At 40.4% G+C, this 13,442-nt stretch overlaps 1 protein-coding gene and 1 long non-coding RNA gene across 2 annotated transcripts; both read right to left on the bottom strand.

Moving 5' to 3' along the window:
• Positions 1-445: 445 nt before the first annotated feature.
• LOC123734131 (NLR family CARD domain-containing protein 3-like) lies at positions 446-6,221 on the bottom strand (the record flags this gene model as incomplete). Its single annotated transcript, XM_045712865.1, has 4 exons — positions 446-569; positions 3,213-3,386; positions 3,813-5,604; positions 6,002-6,221. Coding segments are annotated over 4 exons (2,310 nt in total), but the record flags the coding sequence as incomplete, so codon positions are not given.
• A 1,543-nt stretch (positions 6,222-7,764) lies between these two features.
• On the bottom strand, positions 7,765-13,168 carry LOC123734127 (uncharacterized). Its single transcript, XR_006764441.1, has 3 exons — positions 12,893-13,168; positions 9,299-9,403; positions 7,765-7,813 (listed from the first exon to the last, which is right to left on the bottom strand). It is a non-coding gene; the product is annotated as an uncharacterized lncRNA (long non-coding RNA).
• Between the last annotated feature and the right edge of the window lie 274 nt (positions 13,169-13,442).

Below are 13,442 nucleotides of genomic sequence, written 5' to 3' on the forward strand. Positions count from 1 at the left end.
CAACAAGTTAGTAGAATCACAGGCTTGATGTAATCACTGCAGGCATGGAACATGGTACAACTACTAAACTTATGACAACTTTAATACAATATAAGTGAATTTGTCCGAATATGTACAACTTTTTCAAATGGGAGAACTAAATACATAAAGTGCTTTCCTTTCTTAACAGTAACACAGCTATGTATGAAAATACCTTCAAATAAAAGGTGACATTCTGTACTGTCACCTAATAAGAAACATTCTACCTCATATCCAAAATGCTGGAGCATAGCACCACATTTAAAACTGTAAGCTTCACTGTCCAAACACATATGGTGTGGACTATGTGTGCCTGGTAAACACATGTGGATCTGGTGAACAGTTATCACTTGTTGACCAACTACAGGAATACTGACCTCAGAGTCTCCAGTTTACAGTGGGGATTCCCCAGTCCAGCAGAGAGCAGCTTCACTCCTGAATCCTTCAGGTCATTGTTACTCAGGTCCAGCTCTCTCAGGTGTGAGGGGTTTGAACTCAGAGCTGAGACCAGAGAATCACAGCCTTCCTCTGTGACTCCACAGCCTGACAGCCTGCAAAGAGTCAAATCATATTAAAATCACACTGCTATGCTTTGGTGGTGAAAATAGTGGCAGTATCATTTTTCAACATATTCAGATATCAGTGTCCTGAAACCTTCCATATCTATTCGTAAATGAATGTATCATCATTAAAAATGACAAATTATCAAAGTTTTGCCTGCAGATAGAAACATGTATAGTACAAATATTTGAGTAGACTGACCAGACCAGTTTAAAAAGCAGTATCAGTCAAAAGACAGACAGTGAGGTATCAGATTTAGATTGTATTGAGTATACAGTCCACACATATCTATTTTGACAGTGAAGATGACATTTTAAATGTGGCTCTAAACTCCAACATTTTGGATTTCAGATCAAATGTTTCATATGAGGTGACAGTATACAATGTCACCTTTTATTTGAGGGTATTTTAATACATACAGTTGAAGTCAGAAGTCTACATACACCTTAGCCAAATGCATTTAAACTCAATTTTTACAATTCCTGACATTTAATCCTAGTAAAAATCCCCTGTCTTAGGTCAGTTAGGATCACCACTTTATTTTAAGAATGTGAAATGTCAGAATAATAGTAGAGAGAATGATTTATTTCAGCTTTTATTTCTTTCATCACATTCCCAGTGGGTCAGAAGTTTACATACACTCAATTAGTATTTGGTAGAATTGCCTTTAAATGGTTTAACTTGGGTTAAACGTTTTGGGTAGCCTTCCACAAGCTTCCCACAATAAGTTGGGTGAATTTTGGCCCATTCCTCCTGACAGAGCTGGTGTAACTGAGTCAGGTTTGTAGGCCTCCTTGCTCGCACACGCTTTTTCAGTTCTGGCCACAAATTTTCTATAGGATTGAGGTCAGGGCTTTGTGATGGCCACTCCAATACCTTGACTTTGTTGTCCTTAAGCCATTTTGCCACAACTTTGGAAGTATCGTTGGGGTCATTTTCCATTTGGAAGACCCATTTGTGACCAAGCTTTAACTTCCTGACTGATGTCTCGAGATGTTGCTTCAATATATCCACAATTTTCCTGCCTCATGATGCCATCTATTTTGTGAAGTGCACCAGTCCCTCCTGCAGCAAAGCACCCCCACAACATGATGCTGCCACCGTCGTGCTTCACAGTTGGGATGGTATGATGGCTGTGTGGATCCATGGTGTTTAGACTTGCATACTATTGATTGAACGTATTATCTTCAGGCGTTTGGAAATTGCTCCCAAGGATGAAGCAGACTTGTGGAGGTCTACAATTTTTTTTTCTGAGATTTTGGCTGATTCCTTTTCATTTTCCCATGATGTCAAGCAAAGAGGCACTGAGTTTGAAGGTAGGCCTTGAAATACATCCAAATTATGTCAATTAGTCTATCAGATGCTTCTAAAGCCATGACATAATTTTCTGGAATTTTCCAAGCTGTTTAAAGGCACAGTCAACTTAGTGTATGTAAACTTCTGACCCACTGGAATTGTGATACAGTGAATTATAAGTGAAATAATCTGTCTGTAATCAATTGTTTCAAAAATTACTTGTGTCATGCACAAAGTAGATGTCCTAACCGACTTGCCAAAACATATAGTTTGTTAACAAGAAATTTGTGGAGTGGTTCAAAAACACGTTTTAATGACTCCAACCTAAGTGTATGTACACTTCCGACTTCAACTGTATGTGATTGACGATTAAAAACGAAATTCTGATGATGCCATGATTAAGAAGAATCATGAATGAATCATGAATCAGAATGAGTGAGAAAGTTACAGAGGCCACAACAAAACATGCTAACCTCTCACCATTACCAATAACAGAGGCTACAACAAAACATGCTAACCTCTCACCATTACCAATAACAGAGACTACAAGAAAACATGCTAACCTCTCACCATTACCAATAACAGAGGCTACACAAAACATGCTAACCTCTCACCATTACCAATAACAGAGGGGGTTTGATCTTTGTTAGTAGAATCACAAGCCTCACTGCAGGTGTCAGGAATCCCGCTTCCTGAGTCTGTTTCTGCCTGAGCTGACTGTTTTTTGTTTGGTGTCTAAGGTTTCGTTCAGAAACCTGTCTGGTTGCCAGGCGACGAAGTTAGGCGGGAGATCTAGTGATTACCATACACCTGCATCTCATCAACCTTCTGCACACCTGGTCCTGATCATCACCTCTTCATAAGCCCTGAGCTGACATCCATTCCCTGCTGGATCGTTAGCAACGAACAGCCTCATGTTTCCTGAGCTAGTCTTGTTGTTTTGTTCTTGTTACTGGTTACTCACCCCCGTTTACTCTGTCTACAGTCATCCTCCCGGAACATTCAACTCCCTTGCCTGGCCGTCGGTGGATACAGTGACGTCATTGAATCCACCCATCTACTCTCATCAACTCACCTCCGCTGCCGCTCCGTCTCCTGGATCACTCAAATTACACATCAAGACCACCAATAAATACTCACCTTCATTTTACTCACCTTGTCCTGGTCTGCTTCTGGGTTCTGTCTTAGAGAAACGTGACAGCAGGCATGGAATATGGGACAACATGCTAAACTTATGACTATTTTAATACACTATAAGTAATATGTCCGAATAATTACGACTTTTTCAAATGGGAGAACTACATGCATAAAGTACTTTCATATCTGATAATACTGACCTCAGAGTCTTCAGTTTACAGTGGGGATTCCCCAGTCCAGCAGAGAGCAGCTTCACGCCTGAATGCTTCAGGTCATTGTTACTTAGGTCCAGATCTCTCAGGTGTGAGGGGTTTGAACTGAGAACTGAGGCCAACACTTTACAGGATGTGTCTGTGAGTTTACAGCCAGTGAGTCTGCAAACACAGAAGAAATACAATGACAGACAGGTTGTATTAAAATGATACGCTTAGCTTTCTCTGTTTACGCTGTTACCCATTTACAAATAATGTGTTGGGTTTGACCTCAGAGCTGAGACCAGAGAAGCACAGCCTTCCTCTGTGACTCCACAGCCTGACAAAGAGATCATGACTTCAAACACATTGTTAATTTAGTGTAGAAGGACAATGGCAGATGCATTTGGTTAATTCTCCCAAACAACATATAGATTCTTCTTCTGTCTCCTAGAGTTGTATGGTCATATTGTTATACTAATGTGAAAATCAATGCGTTTATTCAATGTTTTCAATATAATATTAAACACATATTATAATGCATATTTTTCTTTAACCTGAATATTTCTTCCTGATGATTAGTTTTTATATGTCATTTTATGTACTCACAGAAATGCACTGGAGGCTTTGAACACTGGCAGCAGCCTCAGAAGACCTTCCTCTGATCTGGAGTATTTCTTCAGGTCAAACACATCCAGCTCCTTTTCTGAAGTCAGCAACACAAAGACCAGAGCTGACCACTGTGCAGGTGACAGGTTGGGTTCTGAGAGACTTCCTGAGCTCAGGAAGCTTTGGATCTCCTCCACTAGAGAATGGTCATTCAGTTCATTCAGACAGTGGAACAGATTGATGCACCTCTCTGGAGAGGGATTCTCCCTGATCTTCTCCTTGATGTAGTTCACTGTGTCTTCATGGGTCTTTGAGCTGCTTCTTGTCTTTGTCAGTAGATCTCGTAAGTGCTTCTGATTGGACTCCAGTGAGAGGCCCAGAAGGAAGCGGAGGAACAGGTCCAGGTTTCCCATCTCACTGTGTAAGGCTTTATCCACAGCACTCTTGTAGAAAGAAACTTTAGGCTTGTCTCTGAACATCACAGAAAGGTTCCTGGACGTTGATTGCGGTTCGGCCATTAGATTCTCATTGTTGTTGATGAATGAGAGGAACACATATACAGCAGCCAGAAACTCCTGAATGCTCAGATGCACGAAGCAGTACACCTTGTCTTGGTACAGAACACATTCCTCTTTAAAGAGCTGTGTGCACAATCCTGAGTACACTGAGGCTTCATTGACATCAATGCCAGCCTCTTTCAGGTCTTCTTCATAGAAAATCAGATTGCCATTCACAAGCTGTTGAAAAGCCAGTTTTCCCAGTGACAGAATGCTCTCTTTATTCCAGTGTGGACCTGTCTCTTCTTTCCCAAGATACTTTTCATTCTTCTGTTTGGTATAAAACTCCACAAGGTGTGTGTACATCTCAGTCAGAGTCTTGGGCATCTCTTCTCTCTTATGTTTCAGCATGTGTTCAAGGACTGTTGCAGAAATCCAACAGAAGACTGGAATGTGGCACATGATGTGGAGGCTCCTTGATGTCTTTATGTGTGAGATGATTCTGCTGGCCAGCTCCTCATCACTGAATCTCTTCCTGAAGTACTCCTCCTTCTGTGGGTCATTGAACCCTCGTACCTCTGTCACCTGGTCAACACACCCTGAAGGGATCTTATTGGCTGCTGCAGGTCGGGTAGTTATCCAGAGGAGAGCAGAGGGAAGCAGGTTTCCATTGATGAGATTTGTCAGCAGAACATCCACTGAGGTTGACTCTGTGACGTCCCAACAGATCTTGTTCTTCTGGAAGTCTAGGGGCAGTCGGCACTCATCCAGACCATCAAAGATGAACAGAACTTTGTACTTGCCGTAGTTGGAGATTCTTGATTGTTTGGTTTCCATTGAGAAGTGATTGAGAAGTTCAATCAAAGTGTTTTTGTCCCCTTTCATCAAATTCAGCTCCCGGAAAGGGAATGAAAACACAAATTGGACATCCTGATTTGCTTTTCCTTCAGCCCAGTCCAGAATGAACTTCTGCACAGAGACTGTTTTTCCAATGCCAGCGACTCCCTTTGTCAGCACAGTTCTGATAAGTTTGTCTTGTCCAGTTAAGGGTTTGAAGATGTCGTTACATTTGATTGCAGTCTCTGGTCTTGCTTGTTTCCTGGTTGTTGTCTCAATCTGTCTCAGCTCATGTTCATTATTGACCTCTCCTGTTCCTCCCTCTGTGATGTAGAGCTCTGTGTAGATCTTATTGAGAAGTGTTGGGTTTCCTTGTTTAGCGATCCCCTCAAATACACATTGAAACTTCTTCTTTAGATTAGATTTGAGTTCACGTTGGCAAATCACAGCAAGCTCATCTGAATAAAGAAATACCACAGAGGATATTAATATTACATCTGTTTTCATGCCTACAGTATTGTAGGACTGTTATAAAGTTTAAATTATAATAATTTCTTCTCTTAACTGATTGTATAAATGTTTCCATTATGTTATTATTGGTATTATTGATGATATTATTAGTGTTGTCCCTCCCTCCTCTCTCTCTCTCTTTCCCTCTCTAATTGTCTCTCTGTCCTCTGTCTCTCCTCTTCTCTCTCTCTAAATTAATCACCACAACACATCCCTGCTGCTACTTGATGAGGTCACAAGGTGTTGCGTTAAGGCTGCTACAATATCATTGTGTTTCACAGCTACTTTAGCTACAGCTTTTAAATGTTATAAAACATCATTCAACATGAGGCAGACAGATCTTACATTTCTCCAGTGTGTCAGCAAGCTCCTTCTGGTTCATTTTCCTCAGGATGTGCAGTGTGATCTTCAGAGCCCCCTCTCTGGCACTGCTCTCCTGCTTCTCATCTTCAGCATCCACCACTTCCTCATCCTGCTTCTGACTCTCAAAGCCTTCTGGGAGTTCTGGACTAAGAATCCTCTTGAACATCTTCAGCTCGTTCTTCACAAATGTCATCATTTTCTCTTCAAGCATCTGAAATAAATAAAGTAAATAAGTTAAGCAAGAGAAGAAATGCTTTCTCATTAACACATTCATGAATAATTGACAGATAAACTTTACTTGAGGTAAACAAAAACAAATGTACATAACAGGACCACATACACTGAATATAGAGTCCAGGTCTGTTTGATGACTCTGGGAAGACTGACCACTGAGAATCTCTGACTCTGATCTCTCCTGTTGGTTTCTGTGGACAAAACATGAGATTACATCTCCTCAACCAGGGAGTACACACACACACACACACACACACACACACACACACACACACACACACACACACACACACACACACACACACACACACACACGCAGGGAGGGAACGTTGTGTTTGTTTAATATTGTTTTAGGACTATGAAAATGGACTAAAGGATTAGCCTATGGATTATGAAAACAACAAAAAGAATTGTGAAAATGGGAGAGGAGAAATGACTAGAGACAGTGTTGTTTAACTCACTGACCATGACCCATGAGTTCTTCTTACCTTTGTTCAGTAGAAACGTCTCCCTCTCTAAAGGATATAGGAGGCTCCATAGACTTGTCACTCTTCATGGACACACAGCTGGGTACAGGGGAGGCTGGTCTCTCCTGCTTGATTGGTCTTCAACACAACAGAGACAAACATTACATCTCTCATCTACTCTGATCTCAGATGGGGAAACATAAGAAGAGTTCCAAAACGCTACATATCTCTTTACAGAAATGAGCTTTTATTGTTTAAAGAAATTATGTATTAATTATTACATCTCTCACAGACAAGGATTTGTTTAAAATCTATCACTTGATGGTTTCATTGCAGAGAGACAAAAATCATGTTTTTTTATGCAAAATGCTATATATCTCCCTCACTCTCAAATGTGACCGACCGGCTCAATTTGGTAATTAACTGAATAACTACATATATAGTGTTTTTGGTTTATGTAAGTTTAATTGTTTGTTATGCTATAAATTGTTTTTTTATGGTTGTAAGTGATAAAATTAACAAGAACATGGTATATTTTTCAATTCTCAGTAATTACTACTTTAGTAAGGAATAACACATTTTTTCAGTACTACTGCAGTTGCTAAATAATTCCAATAGATGGGAACATAAGACCACAATGACATTTCAGAATATTAGTTTAGTTTTCTCCCTGGATACACCACCACTCCCGACGCTTCCTGCAGAACCCCTGCAGTACCTCCGCAGACCCCGGATTGAGAACCCCTGATTTAGCAGATGCTCTTATCCAGAGAGATTTACAGTAAGTGCATTCACCTTATTAAGATAGATATTTATTTAGGAAATAAACTTAATGAATTATTCATAAAATTGTTATCTCACCTCTTAGCTTTGGTGTTATGTCCCCCAGAGAGATGCATTTTGGAGGCAGGGCCCCTCTCCTCTCTCTCCACAGAGAGATGCATTTTAGAGGCAGGGCCCCCTCCTCTCTGTCCCCAGAGAGACTCATTTTAGAGGCAGGGCCCCCCTCCTTCCTCTCCCCAGAGAGACTCATTTTAGAGGCAGGGCCCCCTCCTCTCTCTCCCCAGAGAGACTCATTTTAGAGCACTGACCCCTGTAAACAGAGATCCAGCATGTTGGTTGTGGTTAACACAGTGACAACTAAACAGAGATCCAGCATGTTGGTTGTGGTTAACACAGTGACAACTAGTTCTTGACTGTCAATTGTTCTCATGTATTCATTATTTCTTAGAGAAATAAAACATTTACTAACAGACACATAGAAACAGTCAGGTGATTTAATGCATCACATGAACATGTAGTTGTGACATTTCATCTTCATGGTAACTGTCAATAATAATAATAAGTCACTGTTTGTTAAGGTAGTAATAGACAGAACAACAACAATAACAATAATAATAATAATAATAATAACAATAATAATAAGTCACTGTTTGTTAGTTATAGACAGAACAGCAACAATAATAATAATAATAATAATAAGTCACTGTTTGTTAAGGTAGTTATAGACAGAACAGCAACAATAATAATAATAATAATAACAATAACAATAATAATAATAAGTCACTGTTTGTTAAGGTAGTAATAGACAGAACAACAACAATAACAATAATAATAATAATAATAATAATAAGTCACTGTTTGTTATGGTAGTTATAGACAGTACAGCAACAACAATAATAATAATAATAATAACAATAACAATAATAATAATAAGTCACTGTTTGTTAAGGTAGTAATAGACAGTACAGCAACAATAATAATAATAATAATAATAACAATAATAATAAGTCACTGTTTGTTAAGGTAGTTATAGACAGTACAGCAACAATAATAATAATAATAATAATAATAAGTCACTGTTTGTTAAGGTAGTTATAGACAGTACAGCAACACAAGGCCATGTCTCACACGTATTTGTATTCACTAACAGTAGGCTATTTATTGTCTTTCAATCTGTTCTTTTCTAAACGTATCTGAGAATGTAGACCGAAGGGCTAAAACGGACATGATTGATCCGAGGAGGAAATTGTTGATCCATTCAAAAGGTTTTTTGCATCAAGTGAGAGAGGTTATATTATGTAAAGTAGACTAGGTTATAATGTATAATAGCAGTTTGTTTGTGATATGCAGATCAAGGTCTATACCTCGGCTATAGCCTACATATCATAGATGACCAGCCTAAACCTGTTCAGATCAACATAATGTTATAGTCCTACCAGTAGCAGGACAGAGAATGTACTGTATATAACCTACATATCATAGATGACCAGTCTAAACTTGTTCAGATCAACATAATGTTATAGTCCTACCAGTAGCAGGACAGAGAATGTACTGTATATAACCTACATATCATAGATGACCAGCCTAAACCTGTTCAGATCAGTTCACAGAGAACATCAGGTTTGTCTGCATGATAAGTGATCATAGCCTTATAATAGTTTGTAGGTAGTCTAGACCAACAGTACGAGAGTCTGCCCGTCTTTCCTACATACCAACACATTTATTCAATGTTACCGAGAAATATGTGCCACAGTTTCAACAGCCATTTTTGTAACTGCGTAGACAACACACTTACTTTCACGTTCATATGAGGAAATCACAAAACTTCTGACAGTCACTGGTGCAGCCGCCTGTTTTCTTGCAGATGAAGTAGCTTTCACAGGCAGCTCATTCAACCAGCCTAAACAACAGGAAATACAAGATGTCAAATGGTCAAAAGTGAATCTCAATAGAGCCATATTCATTAGAGAGGTATATTGCTGCAGATGTTGGATCTTAATTTGAGCCAGTTTGCTACACCAGGAAAATAATCCTGCAGAAACAGGACATTTGAATTATTGTGTGGATTATAATTAATGAACAGTTTTAAAATGGAAAAGTGGAATTTATCATCTTCAGAAACCTTTTCTAAAGTTTAATTACACTCAAATATACTACAAGTTTAGTTTTTCTGCAACAGGGTGATCAAATTAAGATCCTACATCTGTACAGATTTTATGTCTTTATCTGAAAAGGGCAGTTTGAGTTATTAGGAATAACATTGCAACTGTCAGCTGATGTAAACCTCTGTGATTGGATGTTATAGACCCCCATACATATCCCCATGTACAATTATGTGTACAGATGTAGGATCTTAATTTGATCACCCCCACTGCAGAAGAACTTTCCAGCAATGCAGGAAATGTAAAACTTGTAGTGTATTTGAGGTTTAAAGAGCTTCTGAAGTCTGTAATTTCCACTTAGAAATTTCAGACTTGAGTTTTCTGTCTCAGTAGTAGTAGACTGTTAGGAGTGTTTTACTGTCATTCACTATACTAACATTACACCAACCTGTCTCAGTAGTAGTAGACTCTTAGGAGTGTTTTACTGTCATTCACTATACTAACATTACACCAACCTGTCTCAGTAGTAGTAGACTGTTAGGAGAGTTTTACTTTCATTCACTATACTAACATTACATTTCAAGACTGGGCATTCAACTGAGACTGCTCTTCTCTGTGTCACGGAGGCTCTCCGCACTGCTAAAGCTAACTCTCTCTCCTCTGCTCTCATCCTTCTAGACCTATCTGCTGCCTTTGATACTGTGTACCATCAGATCCTCCTCTCCACCCTCTCCGAGCTGGGCATCTCCGGCGCGGCCCACGCCTGGATTGCGTCCTACCTGACAGGTCGCTCCTACCAGGTGGTGTGGCGAGAATCTGTCTCCGCACCACGTGCTCTCACCACTGGTGTCCCCCAGGGCTCTGTTCTAGGCCCTCTCCTATTCTCGCTATACACCAAGTCACTTGGCTCTGTCATATCCTCACATGGTCTCTCCTATCATTGCTATGCAGATGACACACAATTAATCTTCTCCTTTCCCGCTTCTGACAACCAGGTGGCGAATCGCATCTCTGCATGTCTGGCAGACATATCAGTGTGGATGACGGATCACCACCTCAAGCTGAACCTCGGCAAGACGGAGCTGCTCTTCCTCCCGGGGAAGGACTGCCCGTTCCATGATCTCGCCATCACGGTTGACAACTCCCTTGTGTCCTCCTCCCAGAGTGCTAAGAGCCTCGGCGTGACCCTGGACAACACCCTGTCGTTCTCCACTAACATCATGGCGGTGACCCGATCCTGTAGGTTCATGCTCTACAACATTCGCAGAGTACGACCCTGCCTCACACAGGAAGCGGCGCAGGTCCTAATCCAGGCACTTGTCATCTCCCGTCTGGATTACTGCAAATCGTTGTTGGCTGGGCTCCCTGCCTGTGCCATTAAACCCCTACAACTCATCCAGAACGCCGCAGCCCGTCTGGTGTTCAACCTTCCCAAGTTCTCTCACGTCACCCCGCTCCTCCGCTCTCTCCACTGGCTTCCAGTCGAAGCTCGCATCCGCTACAAGACCATGGTGCTTGCCTACGGAGCTGTGAGGGGAACGGCACCTCCGTACCTTCAGGCTCTGATCAGGCCCTACACCCAAACAAGGGCACTGCGTTCATCCACCTCTGGCCTGCTGGCCCCCCTACCTCTGAGGAAGCACAGTTCCCGCTCAGCCCAGTCAAAACTGTTCGCTGCTCTGGCACCCCAATGGTGGAACAAGCTCCCTCACGACACCAGGACAGCGGAGTCAATCACCACCTTCCGGAGACACCTGAAACCCCACCTCTTTAAGGAATACCTAGGATAGGATAAAGTAATCCTTCTAACCCCCCTTAAAAGATTTAGATGCACTATTGTAAAGTGGTTGTTCCACTGGATATCATAAGGTGAATGCACCAATTTGTAAGTCGCTCTGGATAAGAGCGTCTGCTAAATGACTTAAATGTAAATGTAAATTTATTTATCTACACACTTTACAATAATCCCAGGCAGGATTCTCACCTTGAAACTTCATTGAGATTTTTTTCTGTTCTGTTGTGTATATTCTGATGGATGAGGCCTGAGCTGGAATGTGAAGCTAACTGAAGCTGGCTAGCTTTAGAAAACCAGTATATCAAGCCTGTATCATAGTATACCCTTCAGGCTACGTTCAGGTTTCAGCAAGAGGCAGGTATCAACATGCCGAGTCGTAGGCTACAACCTGGGTTGTATTCATTAGTTTACTCCACAGCCAACAGTTTTAAGATGTTAAATAAAACATAAACCGTTTACTCTAAACGCTGTACAATGTGACCTAAACGGTTTCTGTTGCCAAACGTTTTGCTACGGTGGGCACTAATGAATACACTCAGCCTGTTTTGAGGAAGTGTAAGTTGTTGTTAGTCTCTCAAACAATATTTATTAGTCTCTCTTTCACACAACATACCTTCCTGAGTGAAAGGAGTTAACTGTAGATTATAAAGAGAACATGTTTGTTTGTTGCTTGTTGTGTTTTAAGCCTGTTTTGAGAAGACAAGTCTATAGACCTATGATACAGTACACTCTTAGAATAAAGGGTTCCAAACGGGTCCTCCGGCCGTCCCCGTAGGAGAACGCTTTTGGGTTCCAGGTAGAACCCTTCTGGCTTCCATGTAGAACCCTCTGTGGAAAGGGTTCTTCACGGAACCCAAAAGTGTTCTACCTAGTACCTAAAAGGGTTCTACAAAGGGTTCTCCTATGGGGACAGCCAAAGAACCCTTTTAGATTGTAGATAGTGTAGGAGCGATCACTCTGGGGCACACAGATGGGCACAGAACGAATTCACCCCACGCATCTAATTTATATCAAAACATTTTAAGGAGAGTAGGACTATTATAACACTGTCCACCAAAAATATAATTAACTATATGAATACACATAACAATACCATCAACTATATTAATACACATAACAATATCATCAACTATATTAATACACATAACAATATCATCAACTATATTAATACACACAACAATACCATCAACTATATTAATACACATAACAATATCATCAACTATATTAATACACACAACAATACCATCAACTATATTAATACACATAACAATATCATCAACTATATTAATACACACAACAATACCATCAACTATATTAATACACATAACAATATCATCAACTATATTAATACACACAACAATATCATCAACTATATGAATACACACAACAATATCACCAACTATATGAATACACACAACAATATCACCAACTATATTAATACACACAACAATATCATCAACTATATTAATACACATAACAATCGTCATCTTACCTTTTATCTCTCAATAGAAACAGAGTCTGAATGATAATTCGGTCGTTGAAAGTTACATTCGTTTGCTCTGCTCATTTACATATCAGGTTCTACCTGTTCTCTCTCCGAGTCCCTCTCTCTTTACAGCTCTTACAATGAGCCTTGGCAAACATTCTACAACTGTCTGGAAGTCTATTGGAGGGATGTGACACCATTCTTCCACAAGAAATTACATAATTTGGTGTTTTATTGATGGTAAGTTTTCAATTGTGTTGAGACTCTGACCTGTCCAATGAGCCACATTGATTAAAGAATCCTACAGTACCAAAACACACACACACACACACACACACACACACACACACACACACACACACACACACACACACACACACACACACACACACACACACACACACACACACACACACACACACACACATACACCGACTCACAAACAGTGCAGTAATTAGAACCCCTATAGCAGCTATAAGTACTACAGTCTTCTGAACACTCCCCTTCTCTGCCTCTCTCCATCACTTTCTCTGTGTCATCTGTTGCGTTTTTTTTG

Source organism: Salmo salar, unplaced genomic scaffold (genome assembly GCF_905237065.1).
Source record: "Salmo salar unplaced genomic scaffold, Ssal_v3.1, whole genome shotgun sequence".
Lineage (NCBI taxonomy): Eukaryota > Metazoa > Chordata > Actinopteri > Salmoniformes > Salmonidae > Salmo > Salmo salar.